General features: G+C 42.5%; 2 protein-coding genes across 4 annotated transcripts in view; both read left to right on the plus strand.

The window, feature by feature from the left end:
• Window positions 1-9,796, plus strand: part of RFX4 (regulatory factor X4) — a 93,998-nt gene extending 84,202 nt beyond the window's left edge. For both annotated transcript variants that reach the window (XM_075428321.1, XM_009944050.2), the window contains one exon: window positions 8,223-9,796. In XM_075428321.1, the coding sequence (XP_075284436.1) occupies window positions 8,223-8,495 (273 nt within the window). In that variant the 3' untranslated portion in view covers window positions 8,496-9,796. The remainder of the gene's footprint in view (window positions 1-8,222) is intronic.
• A 4,433-nt stretch (window positions 9,797-14,229) lies between these two features.
• RIC8B (RIC8 guanine nucleotide exchange factor B) overlaps window positions 14,230-26,767 on the plus strand; it is a 36,061-nt gene continuing 23,523 nt past the window's right edge. The window contains exons 1-2 of one of the 2 annotated variants that reach the window (XM_075429116.1): window positions 14,230-14,334; window positions 17,016-17,063. In XM_075429116.1, coding sequence (XP_075285231.1) covers window positions 14,248-14,334; window positions 17,016-17,063 — 135 coding nt within the window. In that variant the 5' untranslated portion in view covers window positions 14,230-14,247. Of the gene's footprint in view, window positions 14,335-17,015; window positions 17,064-26,767 lie in introns of those variants that run through there. The other variant, XM_075429117.1, reaches the window with a different exon arrangement.

Consider the following 26,767-nt stretch of genomic DNA (forward strand, 5'->3'; position numbering starts at 1 on the left):
TAAGTTCTTTCTTAGCTAATTTTAACCAGAAATTTTCATAAGATGTTAGGGAACTACTCTTTTTCTAGCAGACTTTCTGAGGCGAACATGGTGCAAGGAATGTAGGACTCACGATGTTGCAAAATCAAAATACAGGAAGCCAAATTTGCAACGAATACATAAACAGCTGCTACTATACTGAAACTGGAGGAGATGCAATGTGTATGGCTGTGGTAATACGATCAATTGAGAAGAGGAGGCATTGACCATAACTCTTCAAAAGAACTCTTTGTTATAATGTACATTCAGTCCAAATATAGAACTCTGGCTCATCTTTAGTTAATATTCAATCATGCTCTTTAGGATGGTGTCTAGGGATTAATTTCTACAAAAAAAAAATCTGTGTAGGGGATAAATTTTCCCTACAAACATGGATTCAGAGAGAGACCTTGTCCAGACAGGGGTCTGAGCAGAAGCAAGTGACATGTAATCACGGTGGATTTAGCTATAAGTTACTGTTTTGGTCTCAAAGGACACCGTGTCCAACCTCTTTCTGTGGAAGAGAGCAACATACTCCAGGTTTTATAAGGTCAGTTATTTTGCGGCTATTTTCCATCCCAGAGAAACGTTCCTAAAGAAAAACAGAGAGTTGTACTTGATTTTTTTGTTTGTTTGTTTAGTAGAATTTTAAGATTAATCATATCACAGTTGTGATTTACAGACCATCAACAGAAACAGTGGAATTAGAGCAAAGGAGATGGAGGGAATAACTTTTATTTGGTGGAAGTGGGGAACTGAAAAATGGGGAAAGGGGAAGTGAATGAGTGATCCTTTAAATTCTATATACCAACATGTAGTATGTTGATCTCAACCTGACAATACAGTGATGGCCACATTATACTAATTTTAGGATGTCTACTGTGGTTTTATCATTGGAATCCTTACTGCGGGGCTGTGCTGGGGAAGAAGTCACACAGCTGTAGATCTTGTACTATGTACAGCTCTTGAAAAGTGCAGGTGGGGCTCCCAAGCCAAGCCTGACCAGTAGCAATTCCATGTAAGTGAGAGGCTTCTGGATAATTTGAATCCCTTAATGTTAGAGGAAATGAGGCAGCAGTAGTTGCTAAGGCTGATATTGCTGAAGCACCATGTGTCACGACTCCAGGCTCACTCACACCCTGTCCTGTAACAGACTGGTGAGAGTCCTTAAGGTTATTATCTCCCATCTCTGAGACAGTCTTGGAACTTGCTTTGGCTCACAGGGGAATGTGGTAAGTGTCTTGTGACTTTGGGCTAAATAGAAATTTTGATAAGTAGCTCACAGTTTCAGAAAGATCAGTGACTTTCAGATGGAGAAGGCAGCAAAAAAATAGAGGAGACGGCTTGTAACTTTGTAGGGGAGTAGATGTTCTGCTGAAGTAGTGTCTGCAGCTACTAACCCAGCGTAAGCCTAAAACTCGCTCCTTCTGGTGGTTTAGGCTGACTAATTCTCACTGATGGGTAAGAGCCTGTTTGGTGACAGGGACAGTCTGCTCAAACCTTGGTCTTAATCCGATTTTTTTTTTTTCTTTCATCAGCATCTGTGAATAGTTCTCAGAACAGTTGCTTCCTTGTAACTCCAGGCCTGATTGCTCATTTCTTGACTTGGCTTACTGGCCAAGAGCCTGGCATGAAAATAAAGAAAAAATATCTACAGATTGACTTGTTACTACCTAATTCTCTAAACCGTAGTGCAGAAGTGCATACAATCCTATGATGCTACCCCATCATCATTTAGAAAGGGACTGTGTAATGTGTGTACATACACACATCTATACTGACTTTATATTTCATGAGTTCTCTGCCTCTGCAGTTTTAGGTACCAGATGCCAGGGTAGAAAACAGAACAACTCTAAAAGTCTCTCAGCATTCTTATCAACCTATGTTGAGTTTAGCAGAGAGGTACCCCCTTCAAAGGTAAACCCTTCGCAATGTCCTCACCTAATACACCTCCACAATCTACATTTCACTGGCTTTTGATCACAGCTTCTGTCTGCAAGTTTCACCCTGGCTGGGCAGGTCTTTATCCTCTTTAAGGCTATCCATAAATATCTCAATTCACTTCATCACACCTCTTCCTTAAACACAAAGTAATTCACACCGCAGTAATTTTTCTTTGTAAATCAAAAGGATAACACTTTTAGTAGGAAGACTAGAGAAATCTGCAGCAGTACATATTTTTATATTTTAATATAACTGTTAGCATATAAAGATGCACATCATATGAATGTACATCACCGTACACGCAGTACAAAAACAAGCAAGCATACGATATGTATGTCTAAGTACTCTAATGCATGGCTGTAGTGAATCATATTGTAGGTCCACTTATCCAGGTCCTATCTCCAGCAACGGCCAGGAGGAAAGGTGTGGAGGAAAAGTCTTAGAAATAGGGTAAGTAGGGAGTGGTCCTTTTACCAGCATAGTCACACTGTCTTTGGCAGGAGCTGACCTAGGGACATCCTGAGTAGGAAGCAGCACCTGGACTGTTGTATTTTGTAGCAAACTACTCGTCATTACCCTGTCTTTGAGCTTTTTAGTTCTTTCAGCCTTTTTGTGCTTACAGACTTAAGGATAGGTTGCATGAAATATGTATTCTCTTGTTAATTTTAAGTCTGTTATCTCATAATAGTATTGGGTGCCCTATGTTTTTTGGGTGATGAGGAATGCAAAATATTCATTCTCTATTTATCTGCTCTTGCCATTCAAGACATTATAAACCTACATCATTCCTCTCACCTCCTTCCTGTCATCTCTTTTCCAGACTGAAGAGTCATCACCTGTTTAGCTTTTCTTGTGACAGATGCTCTATACACTGGAGTTATCTAAGGACTGCACGTGACCTGCAGGGCAGGTGCAGTCTCGGGGGGCACTCAACCATCCTGTTCTCCCAGTTGTGCTGCGCAGGGAACCTCCTGGAGCTGCAGCTCCCCTCTAGACTTCCTGTGCCAACCTGATCTTGGAGTAGGTAGGAGGGACTCAGTCAAGAAGCTGACAGACCAGCCACTTAGATCTGGGAAGCACTCCTAGACTCCATGCTGCACACAGTCTTATCTTTTCTTCCTTTGCATTTTCAAAACCCATCAACCACCTCCAAATGGTGTATCTCAGGTGGAGGTACTTAACAGAGAGACACAGAAGTAGCCTAGCAGTGTTTCCCTTTTTGTTCCTTGAGATGCAATTCCCACGTTAAAGACAAACATTTTTTTGCTACTTTTAAGCTATCTCCTGTTGCGCTAAAGAGCCTAGCCAGGGTCAGCTGTTCCTGAACAGGGCCTCTGTACTCAAGAGGCACTTACCAGCTTCTGAGACTGAGAGGAGCACATTTGTATCAACAAGTGCTTGCGCTACTGTTTTGTTGTCATCAGATTTGGTCTATGCAGACCGTAGTTGACTTTCACGATCTGAACAGAACAAACCAGCCTGGAAAACACCGCAGTAGTACAACCTGCTGTTCACCTTTCAGAAGCACAGAGCACAGTACTGGGGCTATAGTTACAGGACCTTTAAGCAGTGTTTTGTACTCTGACCCTCCTAAACTGCTCTGAGGACTGTGGTGGTCTCACATAACTTCCCAGAAATGCCCTATGAGTTGCAGCACTGCTTAGTTTCTCTGTGCAATGTTGCACCCGTGCAAGAAGAATCTTTGTTCCTAACTGTCTGGCTTCATAATGGACTTGAGATTGTTGGAGTGTAATTGAAGTAATTATGTATTGAATGCAACAGGAAACGGGTGTCTTAACTTCTTTTTAAAGAATTACAAATAGCGTTTTCATAAGGCTCCAAACGCTACTCCCAAAAATACAAAAATCACTTAGATAGATGTGAAAGTTTCGCCCAACCCATTTGACAGACTAATATTCAATAAGCTTCAGTTTGTAGAGACAAGGATCAAATTAAGGGTTGTAAAGATGCAAGCAATCAATAGTTTTGATTATGGAATTTTTTGAGATTTTAAGCATATTCTTATGAAATTAATTTATAGACAGTTCTTCACAATTGCTATAACTTTTGGGATGAGTTATTTGCAGGTCCTAAAGTAGTGGCTAATATGTACAACATTAACTTATAGCATTCTGCAGAAGTGTGAGCTAATGCAACGTAAAGTCAGAGCCACATTCATAAGGAAAATATTTTGCTGTTCGGACAGAGACACCTTTCACCTCCATGCATAATCAGTCAGTGAGTTGAGGGTAAGAATAAAGAGATTATTCTCCATCCTTACAGTGCAGGAACTCAGTCTTCACTAATGAGAGGACATATTGAACGTTGTATTTTCTAAAATAATACTACAAGAAATTGAATTAAATTTACATTTTTGGGCAAGGCCTTCCTCAACATTAATCTGCTTGAAGTCTCCCAGACTTAAAGGGTTTCTTGTCTAGGTCTAAACGGCAGCAGTAGCAGCAAGTGTGAGTTAGCCCAGAAAATGGTAATTTCCTGTCAAGAGCCCTCCAACAAACGTCGCTTTTATATCTGGCAAAGATCACTAGGCCCCAGTGTTTTGAGTTCAGCATGCTTAAGCACTCTTCATTAAACCGGATGTAGAGTGTGAAAGGTGATTCAGGCAGCATGGGCAGGCATCCGCCCAGATGGCTACGCTTTGGACACTCCAACAAGGCTGAATAGATGCTTCATTGGGTGAGTTAATAGTCAGGCAGGGGCCAATGAGTACTTTAAAAATATTGTCTTTCAATAGTCTCTTCACTGCAGGGAAAAAGAAGTCACTGACTCATTTGCGATTAGCTGACCTACCATTACAAAACTTTCCGTCTTGCATTCAGTCATAACAGAATTTATTGTAAAATACTAGATATTTAGAGTCCATGTTATTTTCAAGCAATTATTCTTTTTACATTCATGACACATTCATAAACACAGCTGCATCGGGTGTGCTTGATGAAAAGGAAAAGCAGCACACTGCATCCTGTCCCCTCGTGCACAGCCATCAGCCCTGCCTTCTTAGTAAGCCTTAGCATGGCCTCTTGACTGCAGATAGGAGGAGGATTGTCTGTCCTTTTCCATGCATCCTGAAGTTCATTCTGGGATCCAAGGTTTCATTCCCCACAACGTCACAGGTCGTGTGTGTCCACGCTACCTAAAAGACGTTATGTGGCTTCCCCACATAATGCCATGTACAACCGGGAGATCCACCACAATATTCCCAGAGTTCATTATGTTTCTCTTGCTCGTAGATTAAAGTTTTGCAGTCTACAATTTATCAAGTAGCAACTTATCTCAGCTGAAGCCAGGGCTTTCTCTTGGCATTTGTAAGGGGTATGAAAGCAAGTAATTCTCCTGTTATTATAAGTCGCAACCTCAGTTTCACAACCTCAAAGGAAAATGGCACTGAATCAGGATGGCAAAGGACCCTGTTATGGTTAACAACAGAGTAGATCAATTATCGCATTGGGAAGAAGACAAGAGATAACCATCAATGTATTACAGCAACAGTCTAGATGAATCTTCTTGTAAGTATATTCTTTAATACAAGAATCTACAGAGAATTCAGGTATAGATCAATGGGTAATACAGGTAAAGAACATGATAATTGGTATCAAGTAAAACACTACTGAAGACAAAGAAGAATGTTTCTAGCTTGCACCACACCTTGCAGCTCTGCAGGTGACATACAGAAAACAGAAATTTAAAATTATGTTATTTGTGTAGTGTGGTTTTTTCCCAGTGATCCGTCCTGGTCCTGACCATCTCAAATCATTTTGTACACAGTTGTTAGTGGGACATTTGAGATCAGCCAGGAAAAACAACCTATGGATTTGACAGCTATGGAAAAGGGACTTTTATTTAACTTGAGCCAATCTAACTAATGGATTATATCATGTAGCAAGAGGAAGAAGAGAGCAATCTTCTGAGGACTGCTCGTCTTCTGTCTTAAATATTTATCTCAAGGTCTGGTAAATTCATCCTGTGGCAGCAGACAGCACAGATGACTCACTTTTATTAGATGCCTGACTTTTTGATAACAAAAGATATGAATTCAACCCTGAAGCTATAGTGAATCCCAAGACAGCTTGTTTCCCCTGTATTCATTATAGCAAGAGCTTTGTTCATGGGGGTGTTCAGGTGAAGGCAGTCAGCAGGCACTAGCATGGAAATGACTTACGCGTATTGCCAGTGCAGACCAGGCAAGCAGCGGCTTAAATCTATTGGCTAGTCTCCCAAACATTGAAAATATGAAAATTGTTCAAGGTTTTCTGGAAGCTCTTATGTTTACTTAGAATACTTGCAGGTTGGTTGTCTTTTGACAGAATGCCCTGTCCTTAATTAATGAGGTAAAGGGGGAGAACCATGATCCTAAATTCAAATCACCTCGTTTAAAACTTCAGAGGTCGAGTTTCATTGTTGCTGGGCACTGGCAGCTCTTCTCTTCAGCAAAAGCTTCTGGAAAGCAAAGTCTGAAAACATGATTCTTCTGCAGAGGAATATAAGGCTTTCTGTGGTCAGTGCCTCAGCTCTGCTGAATTTTCCTACTGAAAATCAGCCTTTTGCTGAGGTGAAGATGGAAATTTAGGTGACATTGCATAGACCTGTTGCCAGTGTTGCCAATACAGCTTATTCTGACAGCTGTATCAGCAGTAGCAGTTGAAGTGTTGTCGTTCCAGTATGGTGCTGCCGTTTGCCAACCTGTTTCAGCAGCTGCCTGCACAGGTAAATCCACAGTCTCTGTGGCGATGAGGAGCACGTGCTGAATAACGCATCGTACAGCTTTGATGTCTTCCCTCGCATCTGCTAACTGGCCTGCCTCCCCATGCCATGGTGGAATATGCCACCTACCTACAGTATGTTGGTCAAAAATAGTCTTCTCTTTCTCCTCTCTAATCAAGAGAGGCCAGCATGTGGCTTTTGAGCTGCCTGCGGCTTGTGAACAGTTTGAATACGTTTGCCAGGGCAGGGCTGCCTTCCTGGCCGCAGTCTGCAGGGAGTCGGCACAAACTCCTGGTGGAAACACTGCTGTAACTGCCTCGGGGACCCGCCGACGCAACGGATTAACCCCAGCCCTGCTCGGCAGTGGAGTAACTTAACGAGACCTTTGGGGAATCCCTGCCACCTCCCTCCTATGAACGACTACAGCAGCGCTTCGCTCCATGACCCTCCAAAATAGGGGAAATGGAGTTTACAGTCCTCAGTGGTATAAAGTTTTGGCATGCAGCTTGCAAGGTTTTCAGGTATCGGAAGAGGCTATCATCCTACTTTGGTGGCAGCTTTCTAGTTGTAGAAATACTACAGTGCCAAACAACCTAAGATAATGAAATTTTAAATTATGGCATTTCTTGTAGAAAAGATAAAGGTGTAAAATGTAGACACTCTGAAGACGCATGGCTGGTCAAGGGGAACAGGGATCCTAACCTTGTCTGCAGCACAGGTGGATAATAAAAGGGCAAAACAGTGAGAGCCATTTCTTAGGCACAGCACACGGAAGATCTGCTCCTGTAAGACCGGCAAGAAGATAAATAAGCACAGTTTACTTTCTGTTACTGGGCAGCCTGTGGCTACAGAGGGCAAAAGCTGTTCTATTTTCCTGCGTATCTTACCCTCAGCACATCTTCTCCTTAGTGGGGGGTATTTGTGGAACTACTTTGATTTCTAGTTTCCAACTGTCACTGCGAACAGCTGGGGAATAGAGAGACTCTTCTTCTGCCTGCCTCTTTTCAGAAGTTCTCCAATTAGCTGCTCGCTCCAAGGCCAGACCGTACTATTTTGCTACAGAAACTGGCAGGGTGGCTTGTGAACATTTAAAAGGGAGGGCACCTTTCCAGTAATAAAGATCCTTTTGCTCTCCTCCCTCAAAACTCAGTTGAGTGAGCAGGAGTTGGGACATTTTATACTCTGTTTTTTACTGAATAGCAAGTTTCCAAGTAAAAGCTGTGAGAAAAAGATTAGGTTAATTCGATTCATTTTTCTGCTCCCAGATATACCTGCCAGTACCTTGCTCTCTGATAAATTAATTCAATGTTTAAATGCAGTGACTGCTTTGCAAGACTTTCCCTGACACTTTGGTTTGACTACAGGCACTAGTTATCTGATATTCTGCCATCAGTATGCTGCCTCATTGTTGGAGGGCTGCCAATTCATATGATTTTGGTTTTGTCAAACACAGAATTGTGATACCACCAGCCCTAATTTTAAAACTAAGCATGTGGTAGATAGTTCTTTAATTTTATTCTTCTTTGTTTTTACTGTAGTACGCTTTCAACAGCCCAACATCAAGAATGGAGCCCTGTTTGATGAGCAGTGCTCCCAGGCTGCATCCCACACCAGTGACTCCTCGCTGGCCGGAGGTCCCGGCCGCGAACTCCTGCTACACGAGCCCGTCCATGCACTCCACAAGATACGGAAATTCTAGTGACATGTACACCCCCTTGACTACGCGCAGAAATTCTGAATATGAGCACATGCAACACTTTCCCGGCTTTGCCTACATCAATGGGGAAGCCACAACAGGTTGGGCTAAATGAAAGTGACTGGTACCAGCTGGGCCCAGATACTTAAGAGTTCTAAAAACTTTGTGTTGTGTGGGACTTTTCGTGGATGTTCTTCAAGGGAGGTGAAGATGGAAAAGATTCTGGACAGATAAATGTAGTTCATAATGTGGGCAGATTGCAGACCAGTATGACTGAATGTTCCTGTAGCTGAAAAAGGATTTTTGTGCTATTCTAGACCACTTTTTAGGCCAATCTGTGCCTTTTTTTAATTCTGACATGTGGGCCAACCCTGTGTGATGTCGGTTTGAGTGAGCCATTTTTGCCCCCCTTTCTTGTTGACAAATGTTAATGAGTCTTACAAAAAAAAAAAGTACCGGAACGGGATCTATTTATAATTTGAGTTAAAGACAGGAAATTCACCCTCAGCAAAACTCTGTCGTCTGTTCTTCTTTTAAGCTCTTAATGTGTTCCTTAAAAATCATTCTGCCAAGTCGTCACTCGTCCGTATCAATTCCTCTATCTGACTCCTTAAAAGACATGTGTTGTGGTAGGTTTCAGTTTACACCTAACTTTGTATATTGATGCACCTTTCTGTCGATCCAGTAAGTTTGATCTTTACAAAAGACAAGAAAAGACATGTAGCATTGAATTATACACTGCCTTAAGTTGACTATTGTTCTTATTATATATGTATTTGTGTTAAGTTTGCACAATATGGAAAAATCTAACTTCTCTGGTCAGTAATGACAAGGTTAAGAAGGGACCTGGGGACTGGGAAGATTTTGGATTCAGAGCCACAGATGTTAAATATGATGATATGAAGCAATTATGTAAAAAAAGAATGACAATGCAAACATGATTATTCATTTAATTACCTATTGACAGGTATGAAACTGTTCTTTCAATTCCTTCACGTGGTGATAATTCTATATACTTCTACAAAAGCGAAATTCAAAGCTGTGCCTTTGAACTTATTCTGTACTGTGTATGTGTGGAAAAATGTATTGTATTTTGGGGAGAATTTTTCTTAGACATTTTCTGTCAGATTTGTAGCTATTGGTGAGTTTTTGTTAGACTTTATTAACATAGCTTTTTCTTCTGTATTATAAAATGCACCAAGCAATTATGGTGGACCTATTACCCTATGGGTAAGAAATAAATAAATGGAAATATGACATCAGGCATTTTAGTAATTGTTTTGTAAATAAAATCTTTGATAGCACCCAGTGTGATGATAACCGTGTTTATGCCTAAAATGGACATAAGTGTTATTTGTACAGTTGTGCAAGATATATGAGGGATTTTCACACTCAAATAAAGTTCTTGAAATTAAATAGACGCCATTTAAATTTACTTAAATACAGAAACTTCTACAAGCTGCAAACCTTCAAAAAATCCTGAATGTGCCCATGTATGTTTTTATCCAACGAAGGACTTGAGAACCTCCATAACTCACAGCAAATGAGTAGTCCTACACCTGTGCTTTCAGGTACAAACTGCTCAAGGCTATGCCTGGACAGAGGACGTTATATCGCGTGTATTCAGCCCTGCTGCTGTTGCTCCCCCAAGCCAGTGTACTCACTGAAGCAGGTAAGACGTGCTGTCTTCTTTACCATACCTTGTAACAAATGTGTTGCTGCTGGAATACTGCAAATGGAAAAGTCATTTTTCCTTAGGTAAGTAAAAAAAGCAGCAAAATTCTCTGACCTTGTATATTTAACTAGTGGGTAAACTGGCCAGAGCTTGGGGTCTAAAATAACTACAGAAATGAGCTGAAAATCTGCAAGGACTGAGGGAGGAAGGATGTGCCAGGCCAGGTCTTGCAAGTGTCCCGGCTCTTAAATACTCAGCCAAGGTCCTGGTACGATTTTCAGGAACACATCAGAGACCCTTCTCCACCTTTAGGTACCTGATGGAAATCTTGTTTCCTGGGTTAGTGTCACAGACCTTCCGACATTTTACCCCTGTCAGCTGGTGTTATCACCCAATATACTTCTATTCTTCACTTCTGTTAAGGACAAGGGAGATCAGGTTTAGGCTAATTCATCTATTTTATTCTGATTCAAGTTACCTTCAGGCAAAAGTGTCCAGATATGAAGAAAGTAAGTCATGTGAGGAAGTTTTTTTGGTGGCCAGTCTTTAGCAGCTGGAGTTTTGATGCATTTGAGACCAAAGTGCTAATTTGTATTTATTGAAGATGCTTAAATCAAAGCATTGATTCTGGCCTATTAGTTATCAACGAGCATAGAAATATCTGCCTCATCAAGACTGTGAAATTGGTATGAGGAAGGCAGTGTCGCTAGAACAGAAAAACTCACTTTCCCTTCTCCAGCGAATTCCGAATCTCTGCATTGCATTGAATCTGCCAAGAGCCCACTGTGACCCTGTTCACCCATCAACAAGAACATCAATTCCTCCAAGAAGCAGGCGCATTGGCAAGACATTTGTGGGCAGAACTGACCAGTAACTCAAAGCTGGGTCTTTGGAAGGATCAGGATGGAAGTGAATCCCGGCACCACTCAAGGGAAGCCAGAAGCACTTCCTAGATTTTTTTACAATAGCTTGTTAAACCAAATAAAGACTAATTCCCATAGACAGAGAGAGGAGAAAATGAGACTGTTGTCTTATACAAATGTGCCGTATCCTTCAACGCATCTGCGAACAACTCAGTCACCCTGACTTGAAGAGTCCAGGGAGACTGTTCAGCAAGGAGGAGGGAGACAGGACACAGTGTCAGACCAACGTGTAAAGAAGACTTTCTGAGTGGAGAACTGCAATGCCATGCGCAAAGTGCATGGGAATTTTGAAAAAAAAGGGAATTTTTTTTTTGAAGAAGGGAATTTTGACCAACAGAACACTGTCAGTCAGACAGGGCTTTGAAAGTCTTTTGCAAAAGAAACTCCACAGTCCTTCTTTTATTTTTTTTAATTAATTTAGAAAGTTGTGTTGATGCCATGGGAGTCTGAACATGCTTTACCTACTACCTTTGAACTGCTTCCTGATGAGGGCTTTGAAATTTAAACTGGACATTGGTGGGGAGCAATGTATAGATTACCAAGCACAGCTCTACAGATCTCACCATCACCGACCGCACCAGGAGAGCTGCAAGGGAAAGCAGGGCCCCTCCTTAAGCACTGCAGGTCAGAACCCACCTGCTTAATGCAAACCGTCATGGCCTGCAGGTTGCAGGGGTATAGACCAGGTTGCGAAGTGCAGCGGCTCTGGGGAGGATGATAACCTTTGGGTGGAATGGCTGGTTAGGGGCAGGAATCTCTTAAATCATGCTAGTACAAATTGCCAAACCTCCTGAGTCAGAGCCTGCAGCCTGTTAATTAAGCCCTTCCCTTGACCGTGGTAACTGAAACTGCTGTTTCTTGCCTAGTCACATATTTATGTGTAAGTAAAGCAAGTATGTGACTACACAAATCTTTCTGAAGAAGCTTTTCTATCACATGCCAAAATATTCAATCTCATTTTCACTTTCTCTTCCTTTCCTCTTTTTCTTCTCTTTTTCTTTTTCTTTTTCTTTTTCTTTTTCTTTTTCTTTTTCTTTTTCTTTTTCTTTTTCTTTTTCTTTTTCTTTTTCTTTTTTCTTTTTCTTTTTCTTTCTCTTTTTCTTTTTCTTTCTTTTTTCTTTCTCTTTTTCTTTTTCTTCTTTTTCTTTTCTTTTTCTTTTTCTTTTTCTTTTTCTTTCTTTTTCTTTTTTCTTTTTCTTTTTCTTTCTCTTTTTCTTTTTCTTCTTTTTCTTCTTCTTTTTCTTTTTTCATTTTTTCTTTCTCTTTTTCCTTTTTGTTTTTCTTTTTTCTCTTTTCTCTTTTTTTCCCTTTTCTTTTTCTTCTCTTTCTTTTTTTCTTTTTCACTTTCTGGCTTTCTCCTTGCTTTCTTCTCACTACTAATAAACATTTTATTAAAAGTGTTCTCTTTTTGATAAGCTAAAACATAGAACAAAAGCTAGGTAGGTGTAACATATGCAATATAATATATTGTAATATTATCTATTATACCATAACAATAATAATACATATGGTATTTTTAAGTATATGTATACACACTCACAAACGTGTATGTATGTATGCATATAAAAATCCATCACAATTCTTGAAGACTTTTCATTACCAGGTAGAAAAAAGACTCAGCGGGGGAAGAGCAGTGAGAACTCCATTCACTAGCATGAATCCTGTTTTTGTCAGGCTACCTCTTGCTGCGAAGGTCACTACTCTTTGACAAAAACGGCCTCTGACCTCCCCAGCCCCACAACTCTGTTGTGACTGACCCTGAAACCCATGAAATTCAGGGGCAGACATTGCTTTGGAAGGTTTAGATAAAGCTGACTAACATGGGAAGGGCTCATGGTATGCACCCATCTGAAAAGGACTGGCAGTTCTTTGGTAGAGGATGCAATTTATTCTGTCCCCTGCTTTCACTGAGATCCTAACCCTTCGTACGCTACCTAAAGTGGAAACCAAAATGCACTGATGATGAATAACAATGCACCTTGAGAAGGGCAGTAACAGTTTTATAGTCTTTAATTTTTAGGGTGTTTATTTTAATCTAAACAAAAAACACAATTGGCAATGTACAAGTAAAATTAGTGTATTGCTGAACTGTGAAGTAAATCTAAGCACGTTTATTCGCTATTATAGAGTTGTAAATCAAACAAGCAAATGACTATTTTTACTGGGTTTCTCTCAGAAGCTGCATTAGTACACACATGGACCTGAATCCGAAGAAATGGTTACGTGCTTTGGGCTGGATTCTGTTACTCCTTGCAGGCCAACGACCACGTTGTTCTGGTTTTGTATCCCAGTTCAACCCACTGCGGTAAGAAACGCCTTGCCGTAGAATTCCGACCCTAGTTTGGGTCAGACCCCCGGAGGCGTACGCCGACGCGCCTGGGCACCGCCAGCGCTCTTCAGAGCCGCCGTCCCTCCACGGGTGGAACCTCCCTGACCCCCGGGGTACCCTCCGCCGGGGAGCCCGTCACTTGTCAGGCGGGAGGTTTCTCCTGGCCACCACCGAGCAGCTCCTGAACGGAGAAATACCTCGAGGAGAAACCGACCGCGGCGGCCTCGGAGGTTTTGTTATCATGGGGTTTTTGTTGGCTTCGGCACCTCGCCTCCTGCTAGCTGGGCAGTGAATTTTGATCTGAGGGTGCTCTGAGTGTGGAAACACGACGCATCTCCTCAGCTGTACTTTAAAGGTGGACATTTTCCGGAAGGCAGCCACGGTGCCCCTCAGAGAGGGAGTTTTCTCTCCAGATAACGGCAAGTTTTCATGTACCCCCAGCGCTCTGGTGGCTTGGACTTCAGGAGGGGTTTGCTTTGCTGCCAGACGTTACGGCAAAGCCTGGAGAGCAGGGCACGTCCCGGCGTGTGCTTCGTGCCGCTGAGCAGCCCCAGGGCACCCTCTCTTACCAGCGGTGGCCGCTGGGGACTCGAACCCTCAGCTCTCCGCCCGCTCCGCCGGCCCGGGCTGCCCGGCGCGGACTACACCACCCGTCATGCCCCGCGGCACAGAGGCGGGCGCACGCCTTCACGTGCACAGGACCGCGTCGCTTGGCATGCTGGGAGGCGTAGTCCCCTCTCCCGCTGGCGGGACTCGGGGGGGGGGACAGCCAATAGGAGGGCTCGAGGGTGTACGCGGCCTCACCCTCCAGCCAATAGAGCGCCAGCGCCGCCTGCCAGTCCGGGCGGTTTCCAAGGGGAGCGTCGCGTCAGGCGGCGGCACGTCAGCGGGGCGCGGCGCAGGAGGCCGGGGCGCGGCGGGGCGGCGGCTGCCGGCGGGCATGGAGCTGGGCGCGGCGCTGGAGGCCGTGGAGGGGCGCGGCGGCGCCGAGGCTGTGGAGCGGGTCCTGGCGCGGTACAGCGAGGAGGTAACGGGCCCCTGGGGAGGGAGGGCGGGCGTCCGCCCCCTCCCCCCGTCCCGGCGGTGTCGCCACCCCCCCCCGCCCCGCCCTGGCAGCGCCGCCGGCTCCGGCCGCCTCCGCCCCCGGGCTCGGCTCTGCGGCGGGGTCCCGGCGGTCAGCGCTTCTGCTGCCGTTCCCCGCAGGCAGCTGTTCCGCGGCCCGAGTTGGCCTCGGAGGGCTGTGAGCCTGCCTGCGCCTCTTGGGAGAAGCCGGGCCGGGTATCGCCGGGGTCTCCGCGCCGGCGGCGGGGTGGTCGGTCCCGGGAGGGGCGTTTTGACACCGGGGTTTCAGCAGAGCGGTGCAGTCCGTTTCTGGAGATCACGTCCCAACCCGTCGGGTGTCTGTCCTTTGCGGAGACGCTGCTGTGGCGGGCCCGCGAGTCCCCAGAGCTGGTACCAGCCCGCGGTTTGGCTTTGGATGTGATTTAATGCAGTTGTGTTGAATAACTGTCCGCTGAGATTTAGGAATCTGTTACAGGAACAAACCATCCAGGTTTGTAATTAAAGATTCCTAGCTCTGTGATTAGGGTAAAAGCCAAATGAATGTGGCTCGGTGCATGGTTATCCTTCAGCCTCCAAGAGATGCCTTGACGTTTGCTGCCTTACTGCAGTGTGTTTTGTGTCTAACACTGGCAATAACCGATATCTTCACTCAAACTTGAGCTTCTGCAAGAAGCTTCAGCGGCAATCTCGACATGGGCTGCCTTTGTGCGCATGAAATTCAAATGTAGAGATGGACGCAGCTGCAGGGCTCTCCCTCTGAAGGTCTGGTAGATCCAGAGTTCATCAGACACATCTAACTGGTTTAACTTGCTGACCTTTGAGGTACAGAGGAAGAGTTCCGATGGAGGGAACCTTTTGTCTCCTGTCTTTACTCTTGAAAACGACCCTTTGTTAAATGTGTTCAGTCAAAAAGCCCTCACAAAAATAATTTCGGAATTGTGCTGTACTGGATTTTATGCCTTCTCAGCAGCTTCCCCTGATGAGTTATTTAGGCTTAAGTTGAATTCTCAAGGACAGAGTGAGAGCTGGTGTGGTTTCTGTTCTGGCATTTCAGGTCTTTGAAGTCTTGTAGTTACGTGTGTAGCTCGATACTTCTTTTGAAGTTGGATGGGAGTCTTCTAATACTGTCTCAGTATGACACTTCTCTTTTTGTGTTTCCTGTTAAGAAGTTTGCCTTAATGTTTCCTACATCTCCCTTTCTGTGCAGTGTGTTACTAACTCAGATATATTGCCTGTGGGCCAGCAAAGACGGGGCAGGGTACTCCAGGTTCCATATCTTTACCCATGCCTTTTCTGGGCTTTAGGTTTCCTTAGTTTTTTTCCAGATAACTAAATATGCTTTAGTTGAAGAGAAAGGATGGAATGCATGTAGTTCTAAAGTGCAGGTGGCTGTAGAATAACTGTCATGAGCAAAATTAACAAGTCTGTTCTTATTAATTTTGCTTATGACAGTTATTCTACAGCCACCATGCTGTCCAAATCTCTGTTGCTCCAGCGCTTAGGCCAGTTACTGTCACTACATTTCTGTTGGAAGTTTCCAAAAGCGTTCGTGTGCAAATGCGAAGATTGCCTTCTCTTGGTTAATTGCTCGTCAGTTAGTGTTCAGCTGCTTTTGGCTGGCATGTTGCTGAACTGGCGTGGTTCAATGGTGTTATTGGGAGCCCTGTAAGGGAAAGGAAAGGAATTATTTTCCCACTGTCCTCAAGGGTCTAACTGATCTTGGTAACCCTGGGTGCCAGGGCAGGTGTCCGAGGCCTTTCTGTGTAATTGTGAGCTTGTGTCCTGAAAGGTGAGACGCCCACTAATGTCCTATGTAGGGTCACTTTTGTTTTTCGGTCACTTGCATGATGTAGCAAGTTATGTATTGGAAATAATAAAATTTGAGTTTTTTGGTTTTTTAGAAACTGTTCCTCATGCTTAACCGTTTAGCTTGGAAGTTTTAAGATGTCATTAAAATAACTCTGTGGTATTACTGCTGTTTTCTTTGATGGGCAGAATAAGCTTTGTGTCACATGAGTAACTTACACTTCAGGATATTGACGTAGAACTAGACTGAATTAGTGTTTGAAGTGTTTAACAGGAAATAAGTACTCGTCATTAGACCACGTCTGTCTTGTGTTTAACTGTACCAGAGAAAAACAAATGCCTTGGGAAGGTGTTTTGGACACTGCCACAATATGGGAACTGATAGTTTTTTGATTTGTACTACTTGTTTTCTGGGCAAGATTATACTGTGGTTGTTCCAGTTTGAAACCTATAAAGCGCAGTCAAAAGCTTGTAAACAAGAACTGCTGTGGGAAGAGTCTGAGTGATAAGGTATTTGTAAAACGTAAGACTATAGCTAATATTTTTCACCTTGTGAAGTGCTGTGTGTGAGGTTGTTAACTCGCGTCAGAAGCACGGCCCACGGGTCAAGGCCCACTGCACCAGTAGTGAGGTAACTGTGAAATCGTTAGTTGGAACTGCTTACTGAAGCTCTTCCTGTTGGGTGGAATGGGAAAGGGCATGAGCTGATGTGATTACAGCCTCGTTAGCTGAGGCTGGTTTTGGCCAGACTCCTTAAGTTTTATAACAGTTTCACAGGTATTGCATACTTGGCAGCTGATGTTCATGTAACAAATGCAAACTCTTCTCTTTTTTTTACAGAATCAGGCCATTTTCAGATTTGATCCAGCAGACGAAGAGAAAAGAAAGGTAAGTAAAACAGGCTGTTGAGCTGCACACCTGCTCTGGTTCAAAGTATAGCAAAGAAAAAGCAGTCTCTTAACTTAGCTGCTATCGTGAAAGGGTGCAATTTGTGATTATAACGTTCTGTTTTCGATTTTGTTTCTTTAGTGCAAGCGACATGACAGCTATCCTTTCCTTTTTTTTTTTCTGAAAAAGGGAAATAAATCTGCCTAACAAAAAGCTCTGTCTTGAATGAAAGTAGTAAGAGAAAAGCCTATAAATAATTTTGTTGAGTACAGATTTGGGGTGAGGGAATAAAGATGCTCTTTTCTTCTGCATCTGAGATAAACATTTTTAAATACATTTTTGCATTTTTTCTCCTCTCGGCAAGGTAGCTATTTCTTGCCTTTATTAGATACTTAGAGAATACTAGAGATTAAGATGAAGGGTTAAGTACAGAAGAAACCTAAGGAGCTGTAAGGGAGACAAAGCTACAGAAGCCTGTTAATCCAAAGGTAGCTGTAATCACTGGAATGTTTACTGTGCATGTCAGGTTCTGAAGATGGGAGGTGTTTGTGTGTTATAGCATGGAGCTGTACACGTGTGTCAGGGCTTAACAGATCCCTGGAGATCCATCCACAGCCTCATATTTGAAACTTGGGCTGCCCTTGTTTTTTTATTTTGTTCTGTTATTTTTATGTCATAATATGTAATGACAAGACCGTTCCTTTCTTTCCTGTAATTAGTTTTTGGGCTGATTTGCGTATTTATTCAGAAAATGTTCATTAGTGAATGAGGCTGCATGTTTCCTCTATTTCTGAAATAAGCTCAAAGCTTGAAATCAGAACTGCAACATTCCTGCAAGGATAGCTTGTCTCATATTGGACACACATCAATTCATTCCATGATTTTGTGCAAAATCTACGTATTTTCAGGTCTTTCAGTGGCAGGAATGGGTGGGATAAGTCTCTCTGTCCTTTGCATTTACAAAACCGTTAAGCATGTTTACAGTAATCATAAGTGACAATTGTTTATTGCACAGATGACTTGAAGACCTCGTAGCTTAACTTCACTCTTGTGTGCAAGTGTACAGTTCAGCACAAAAGGAATAGAGAAAGTTACATAAAACTTGTTCTGTATATTGCTGTTGTCTCTTGTAAATCAAAATAAAATAAAACCAGGAACTTGGCCTAGAAGCTTTCCCCAATCTTCCCATAGAATAGATTTGTTTCACGGTGCTAGGAGCTCTCTGCAAGCATCCTTCTCTGCTTTGCTTGTTATGTCTTACAGAACAGCTGTTACAGACTTCAAGAGATTCCCCTCCTCTCCCTGCTGATCTATGTAGCTTTCTTGACTGGGATCTAGATATGTGTTAAATGCAGAGTTATAACAGGATTTTTATGGGAAACACCTTTAATTTATTACAGGATATGGAAATTTTGAATTAGTGTTTAGAGCTGTAGTTGAGCAATAGCCAGTATGACCAACATGTAAGCACGTTTGACAGTTTTGTAAGCTGAAGGTTTTAGAGGTATATGCACCGTTGAATAATGTTTTATTCAATGTTTTAAGCCTGTTGCTGTGGTTGGTTGTGGCTTCTGTCATGCTAAGTATTCTGAAAGTCCTTGAAAGAGTTATTGCTTAATTGGTTAAGTTCTTGACACATTTCTGGGCAAACTGTTGTTCTTTCTGTGACATTATCTTAAAGCTGAACGAAGTTCATCAAGGAGTGTTTAGGACAGTAAGCAGACTTAACAATTGTATTCTAAAAAAACTTATTTTTTTTTTTTTTTAAATTGCATTTTCATAGTGTTACTTCCTTACTGGAAAAGACGTTAATCATATGTAATCAGAGTCACTTTCATAAAGGCAGCTTTTGTGTGCACATTCTTGATAATCAAAAGCTGTGGGGTTGTTTTCTGTTCCTGAATCTGCCCTCATGGTTCTCCGGGAAGTAGATAAGAAAAACACACCTCTGAACAGGTGCCACTGGAAAATTATGCAGTTCTAAAGCTTTAAAAGATCTACGTACAATTTTTAAATGTTTGGCTTTATTTATGGCTTTACTCAAAGCTGATGTTCAGTAATGTGGTGACAGGACTGTGTGTGTCCTTTTTAATCTATATATTTGCTCAATATTCGTAGTGTCTGTAAAACAATCGGCATTCTCCTTTTTGTCCTTCAGTTAAGGTAAAAATAAAAACGCTTTAAACTGAAAGGTAAAATGGCACCATGCTCTTGCTAAGAGCAAAATACTGGAATTGTCGCCAAAATTAATGGGGGTAACTCGAAGGCTTCATGACGGAGCCTCATGCTAATGCAGAAACAAGTTCCGTTTTTTCATTTAGTAACACCAAAATACACTTGAGTTGTCAATGTGCGTGGTTCTGCTGCTGTTAACTGAGAGTGATTGCAGTGAAAGAGAGTTCAGACAGAAGGTCACAATCTATAATGAAGCAGACTTGAAGTTCAGGTGTGGGGGCAAATACAGAGGGCCTGCAGGGTTTTGTCTTTGGTTTCTGGTGCTGTTGGAAACTCACCATATAACCTGATGAATGCAATACATACTTTTTACCAGTCTCTTGCTGCATATTGGGTCTGTTCATGCCTAGGAGTAAATCTGCTCTCACTTATTTACTCCAGCAAGCCTCACAGACCTTGTCAGTCCTTCACGTTTATGCAAGAGTGCAAGTAAAAGATCAACAGCAGCAATGCAAGTTTTTTCTCCGCCTCACTGTGCAGCTTCAGCCGTGACCTTGGCATTACAGCAAGGTTGTGTCTACAGTGTAACTGTATTGCAACACAGGCGTAACTGAGCTTTACGCTTTTCTGCGTTGGATGCTGTTAGGGAGAGGACAACCCGTATGCGACAGTGACACGTTGTAAAATGTGAAAGACAGTAAGGACAAAACTATGGCTTAACTATAGAATCTGGGTAAATTAGACAGCAAAAGTTGTTCTGTTGTAATATGGCTATCAAACTGTGATGCTTCAGGCTGTAAACTAACTCACAGTGAGCTTGTAATACTGAGCTCCGGGAGGAAAGTAGGTTGTGTCCTCTAGAAGGCTGGAAGAAAGGTAATGCTCTCAAGCTTGTCTATCTGGATATAGCCACAGGACTTTAATACATCACAGGATGATAAAAGCCCCAAGATTATAATATGAGCTGTTACTTGTCCTGGTCGTTTCGTTTAATGATGTATGTGTCTGCAGTGGCCTGCATGACGGGTGCTATGGATAGAAATCGGTTGGCAACCTGTGTTGTACTGCAAGATCTACTCGGATACCAGGCAGATCAAGTTGGTGCTGTTCCTTCTTAATTTGTCATATACTAATAAAAAATACAAATTTCTGAAAGCTTGTTTTCAGTTTGTGCATGTAAACAGTATAGAAATTGCCAACCAGAGGTAAATGTGTTCTGGAATAGCAGCTCAAATTAAGGCAGTGTGGTTGCTTCAGAGGAGCTTAACCAGCTCTTAGACATCTAAAACATTTGTCTCAACCAGCCAAGTAGTTCTTGACAATGTTTTGCTGGAAAAAGTTGAATCTTCAGGACCGCAGCAGTTCACAGCAGCGTGCAATGGTTGACACAAACAGCTGGTTCTTCAGGCCCATGCTGGAATCAGCTCCAGCAAATGAGCACCTGGTAACTGGACTGGGCAGTCACCTTGGAGAGAGGTGTCAGGCGTAGCGGCTCCCTCGCAGTGTGGCACAGCAGGCGCTTCAGCTCAAGCCTCACATGTCCTCACACAGAAAGAAATTTTTTTTTAGAACCACTTTCTCATCATTTAATAGCTTTGTTCTGCATTATTTATACCTTGACAGGGCAAAATCCTGCTTCTGCAGTAGCAACACATTTGTGCTGTTTATTTTTTATTTAAAAAAGTAAGAAAATCACAGCCCTGCTCTTGGCCTGGAAACGTCTGTCAGTACTGATTCCCTAGTTAGCCGTGGCATTGCACAGCTGGAAAGAGCTACACCACCATTTGCCTAGGTGACAGAACAGAGAAAGCAAATCTATCCAAGGCAACAAGCAAGACTGACTTTAAGTTGGATGAAGATGGTGAGTTTAGGGGAGGAAGGGGAAAAAAAGGAAGCAGCAGCCAAATGTAAGAATATTACTCATAAACCATATTATTACCTGAAATGGTAGGGTCTTGATGATTGATATATTTCCTCTTCAGCTCCTTATGTTTTGTCTGCTTCACCTCTTGTAGTACTTAGAACATCTGGTTTCTACTCTGCTGTCTCTAGTGTACTGTGTTGAGTCAGTCCTGTAATATAAATCTTTAAAGTTTGAGATCATTTTTCTTCATTTATTGTTTAGGTTCAATTTGAACATAATGGATCTAAAATTCAAGGCCTCCTTTAGTGGGAAGAGAATAGCCAAAACAGTCTTCTCCCCACGTTGCTGAATGTTTTAAAGGTGTTGAAACAGATGATAGTAAATCATATCAAATATATTGTGGGCCTTTCTCTCCTAATTAAATTCATGATGTGGGCAGACTCCTTAAGGCTGTGTACTGTACCATGTTTGAACTTTGGAAGGATGGAAGCAGTAAACTATGTTGATGGAGCAAGAAGCTGTCACGCTCTAAATCTCGGAAGAACCTCATTATTAGACAGTTCTGTTGACACTGTGACACTTCTGGGAGGTCTGAAGGTTCCTGCAGCAGCAAAGGCACAGAATTTTTCTCCTCCCAGTAACTTCGTTGCAAGCTTTTAAAGTCTCTTAGTGAGTGTCCTGTAAAAATACTAAGCTGAAGCGTTCCTGTGGGCACACTGTGTGGTATCTTAGTATTAATTGCTGTTGTTACTCTTCTGACTTTACTGAAACCCCTTAAGGGAATACCAGTCTGTAAGAGAAGAAGAATTACCAAGTATCCCTCATTAATACTAAGCATATGTTCTAATTCCCTCTGGTCCTGCCCACTCCCATCCAGCATTTTTCAGTTTTTACATCTCTGAAGGTTTATGTCAAGCCAGTGAAACCCATGTCTGCTTTTAAAACCCTGCATTCACCACTGGGTTACGGAGGTTATAAGGGGTTCTCCCTCTCCCTGTTCAGCGGGGGGGTGGGCACAAAGAGGGCTGCTGAGAGTGCAGCTGTGTGGAATTTCACCTTTCTGTGACTCTGAACCAGGAGTTTATTCCACCAGTTCCTGACAACATGTGTTACTGTGCATTCTCCTCGCCTCACCTGTGGACTCCCGTCTAGCCTAAGCTCCACATGTTCAAACCTGTGACTCGGACCTCTGCCGTGTCGGAGCTGGCAGGCTCCTGCCAAACAGGCCAACTTCCCGCTGCCGATACAGGCTAAACAATGAATTTCTGAAATGAAGCAGACACAATGCTCAAGGAATACAAATACAAATGTGCACTGTCCACCCGCCACCCACGTCTGTCCACAAAGACTTGTCAAAAATTTGGCCTGGTCTTTTCAGAGGAGGTTATCTAATTGTCCCGTTATTCAGCACAGTTGATTATAAATGTTATATAAAAGTTGTCTTGACTTCCAGAGAAGATGAAAACTTGAACTAATATTTCAAATGCTCTTTGCCTTACTTTTCTACCACCTTGGATGCTTAACTCTGAAACTCAATAGCAGAATGTAACACTTATTTTATTCTTTTAATGCTGCTTCTATTAGCGGAGGCGATCAGCCAACATTCTTCTTCAGCAATTCCAAGTTATGCCTCTTTGCTCCTGCAGTATCTTATCTCCAGCTTGCAAGAAACATGGTTTCTGTTTGGTTTTCTACAACACTGTTTTGTATAGTCTAGTGAAAATATAAGAAACATGTAAAATGCTTAGTTTTGCCTTATATGAGATGGAGAGGGACTCTTTAAGGCTATTTAAGAGGAGCTTCTGAATCACTTGGAGAGCCACAGAAACTTGTTGTAAAAATTAATGTGCGGTTTATTGCGATTACTACTACTATTCCTTTCATTTACCTGAAATTGGGTAGAGTCCGCTGTCAGTCTTTGTGGTTATAGCAAAGTGGAAGGTACGTTTGAGGAACAGACAGCAATACAATTGGGTAAACAATAGCAGACCTGTATGACCTGTTGAGGAAATGCAGTTCCTTGGACTTTGTGTCTGGCACTACAGTTGATTTCATTAACCATTCTCACCACCAAAGAGCTGTAGAACTAGGTTGAATTAAATTAGGAACGTACTTCTTTTGAACCTCTAGAGAGAATTTAATTAAAATTGAGATTTCAAAATGTTGAAAAACATGGGTCAGAAGACAAAGCGAACTAGAGTGACTTAAGCCAGTGCAGGAGAAGGAAAGCATGACCTGGTACCACTTAGATGGTCCCATTCTCCTAAATAAATTATGTGGTGTGGCACATAATACTTGATGAGGCCAAAGACGTGGCTGTGACATAGTGGTCTGTGAATTGAAAAAAGTGAATATAGGTCAAACTTGCTTTCTAAATAGCTCCTTGAATGACAGGAGATGGACAAGGACCTCAGGTACAGGCACACTAGGACCAAAGAGCAAGATCATGAAGTACCCTCCCTTTCACAAGCATCTAGTATTCCCAGCTGAGGTTGAGCCCAGAAAATATGAGCACCTGCTTACAGTGCTCTCCTCCCCCGTCCCCCCCAAAAAACCTAGCCCCAACATCTGTGCACCTTAGCTTATGCCCTGCTAATGGCCTACAGGGAGGTAGGAAAAAGCACCACCTAAAGAAAATGCTTTTGTGGTCCTCTCCTCTGCTGTTTCTCTTCTGTCTGTGTATCCCTTCCCTCCCACTGTCAGGAAGAAAGCAGAAAATGTGCTGTATGGTGTTTGGTGTTAGTTGTCTTCAAGGCAGTTTTGTAATAGGATGAATTTTGTTTCCTTCCATCAGAAGTTTCCGTGGCTAGCTCTTCAGCTACAGTCAGATGCTCTGTTTTCCCCCAAGCTGCCATTGGCGCTTGAGATCAGCCAGCAGTGTTTCGCTGTTACGGACTTCAGCAGTATTGCAAGTGGCAGTATCTCAAATGAATGCCAATTCCTTTCACATCGCTCTTGATGGCTCCCCAGGGTCTAACTCCAGAGAACTCTGGCAGAAGTTCTTACATGTTTTTCACTTATGTGAGTCTTGCATCTTAAAAAACTGTATTTTCCCGTAATGGCTAGGAAGCTTGGTTACTTGTTCTTAAGCGTATGGTGGCTTAGTTATGGTGACTTTGTTAATACAGCATGCAGAAGACTGTATAATTAATGCTTTTAATAATAAACTCAAGCCTTGCTTGTATTATGAAATCTTTTATACAGCTAAGGCTTCAAGAACATGTAGAAAATAAAGCGCCTTACAAGCACGCATTTATTTTTTTAAGTTGGAAGTCGGTTGCTAAATCTCAAAAAAATGCTTGTGTTCTATTTAGTATCTATCTTTAGTACAGCTTATCAGAGATAAGAATCTTCTGTTGCTGCATTTCAGTAAGATTTGAAGCCATGAGGTGATGGGTTTTATAATTTTTAATTAAATTGCAAGGATAGTCTTTAAATGTATGGAGAGAAGGTTAGGCTTCTACCTCCCATGGCAAGTCAATGGGAGTCTGGTGCCCTTTGGGATGTCCCCTGCAGTGCTTTTGATGTGTTGCAGTGACACTTCAGCAGGTGGGTGCCACTTACGGGAGGGGACGGGAAATCAGTCTGTTTTGGGGAGGATTGGTCTCTCTTTAGTCAAATGAGCATTCAGGTTTTGTCTGACTGAGATTACAGACCAGAGCGCCAACTGTAGTACGTGCATAGGTTCTGCTGCGAACAAAGATGAGCAGAAAGTCTCTTAATTTCAATGGGTATTGATTGGATCAGATGATTTATGAGGTGATCCCTGGTATTCAGACACCTAGAAGGAAGCTTCAGCACTGTTCATGAAAAATCAGATACTTTTTTATGTTGTATTTGTTTACTGTAAGGCAGTCTGTCTGGCCCAGTGTGTCTTTGAAGTGTTCGTTCAGTATCTTGGTTTGGGTAAGGCTGGTAACTTGGCTTCTTGTGTTGTTAATGTGGTACTGCTGCACAGTTCCTGAAGAGAGGGAGAGTCTGGTTAGTGAACCAGGTGTTGAATTTGGGTAAATTATTACAGACCACCTTGTAGCAGCTGATGTCAACAAGGACAACTGTTACTCCCAAGTCTAATAGTAATGTGCTTAAACAGGGAACAGAATAAACTGGCCTTTTCCTGGAGTTCTCTGAACTGTCTGAGTTCTGTGTGACTCCTCAAAACCAAACAGGCTTCAACTTGCAAAGCAAAGTTAATTGTATGGAAAACTCTCTTAACAATAGAAACAAGATTCTTGTAAGAAGTTGAGCTGTGACTAGGTAATTTGACTGTGGATCTAGGCTGCTCATTTTTGTTTCCTTAGCATTTTTTAAAGAACGCTTCAAAGATGCCACCTTCAGGAACATTCAGTGCAGGTCTAGCATACTATGCTCAAGTCAGGGGGTTGTACAGCTCTGTGGAAGTAGCGTTAGGTTAGTGTTGAAGAACTCTGAGAATTCCATACTCAATTATCTTTTTCCAGGTACTTCTATGAAACTCCCACAGTAAGTACTTATATGCCTACACAGGTGGTCAAATATGGGTTTTATACTGTTGCAGTGTCTATAATATTCTGATGAAGATTTCTCATGTTGCCCATGTGATAATAATAGGTGGAGCTCGCTCCTTGTTTTTAAGCTCTTACGGGTCGGGGCTGTGGAGATGTAGTCAAGGTCTTGCTCATCTGGGTGTTTGTTTTGGGTGGGCTTCACCCAAGGACAAGCATACTAGAAATCATATTGTGAGTTCCTACTGTCTTGAGTTTTTTTACGGATTGTCTTTTAACATTGTTGAAGACTTGCGGTTTTTTCTCCCTTATTCTTCTAGAGCATCTGTTCTAGATTTGCCTTAAACTTACCTTTTTTTTTTTTTAATTTTGGCTTCAGTTGTAAGTGAGCACAGTAACAAAAATTACTTCGATGTCCCAAGTGGAACTTTTGTTTTGAAATTTGGGTCAGGGTGATGGGCTGCTGTGCTCCCTGCCTTTTTATCGTGGTGGTGCTGAAAAGTGCAACTACAGAAACCGTTCCCCAGGAACTATCTTTTACTTTACTAGTATTCCTATGCTTTTTTTAAATCACTTTCTTATTGACGTGTATTGCCTGAGGCAACAATGTGAATCTCAGGTCCTAAGCAGACTTCTGCACTTGGGCTATTCAACTCAGTTGCTACTCTGGCTGCTTTGGTAATTTATTCATGTCAGTGGTCAAGACACAAAGCTTGGGAGATGAGAACAGGGGAGGAACTGTGTCTTATGAGGTGCAATCCAGTTTGTATTGCCACTTATCTGGGAGCTTCTTTGTAACTACACTTCTGGCTCTGGTACTTAGGAGTAGTAGTGTTGTCCTAAGCTTAAGGCATAAAAACCCTATGGAGTCCTTCCCCATCAAGCAATCTCTCCTGTCCTGTCTTTTCTCCCTTTTGTTTGATCACCTGATTGTCTGTTTCTGTCTAATAAAAGGTAGTTCTGCTGTCATTCAGGTGTTACTGTTCTGACCTGCAGACTCTTGGAGTACTGTATTTTCTCACGCTGCGTTTATAGGATGATGTTTACCCCTGCAGTCACGTCGGTGTAAAGTATCAGTGAAGCGTTTCGACTTCCAGAGCAATCTGTGTTGACAAAGCAGCCATTTTACTGGGTTGGTAGAGCTGCTACAGCCTAAGTCTTCCAATAAAACTGCATTATGC

This window comes from Opisthocomus hoazin, chromosome 8, assembly GCF_030867145.1.
Source record: "Opisthocomus hoazin isolate bOpiHoa1 chromosome 8, bOpiHoa1.hap1, whole genome shotgun sequence".
NCBI lineage: Eukaryota > Metazoa > Chordata > Aves > Opisthocomiformes > Opisthocomidae > Opisthocomus > Opisthocomus hoazin.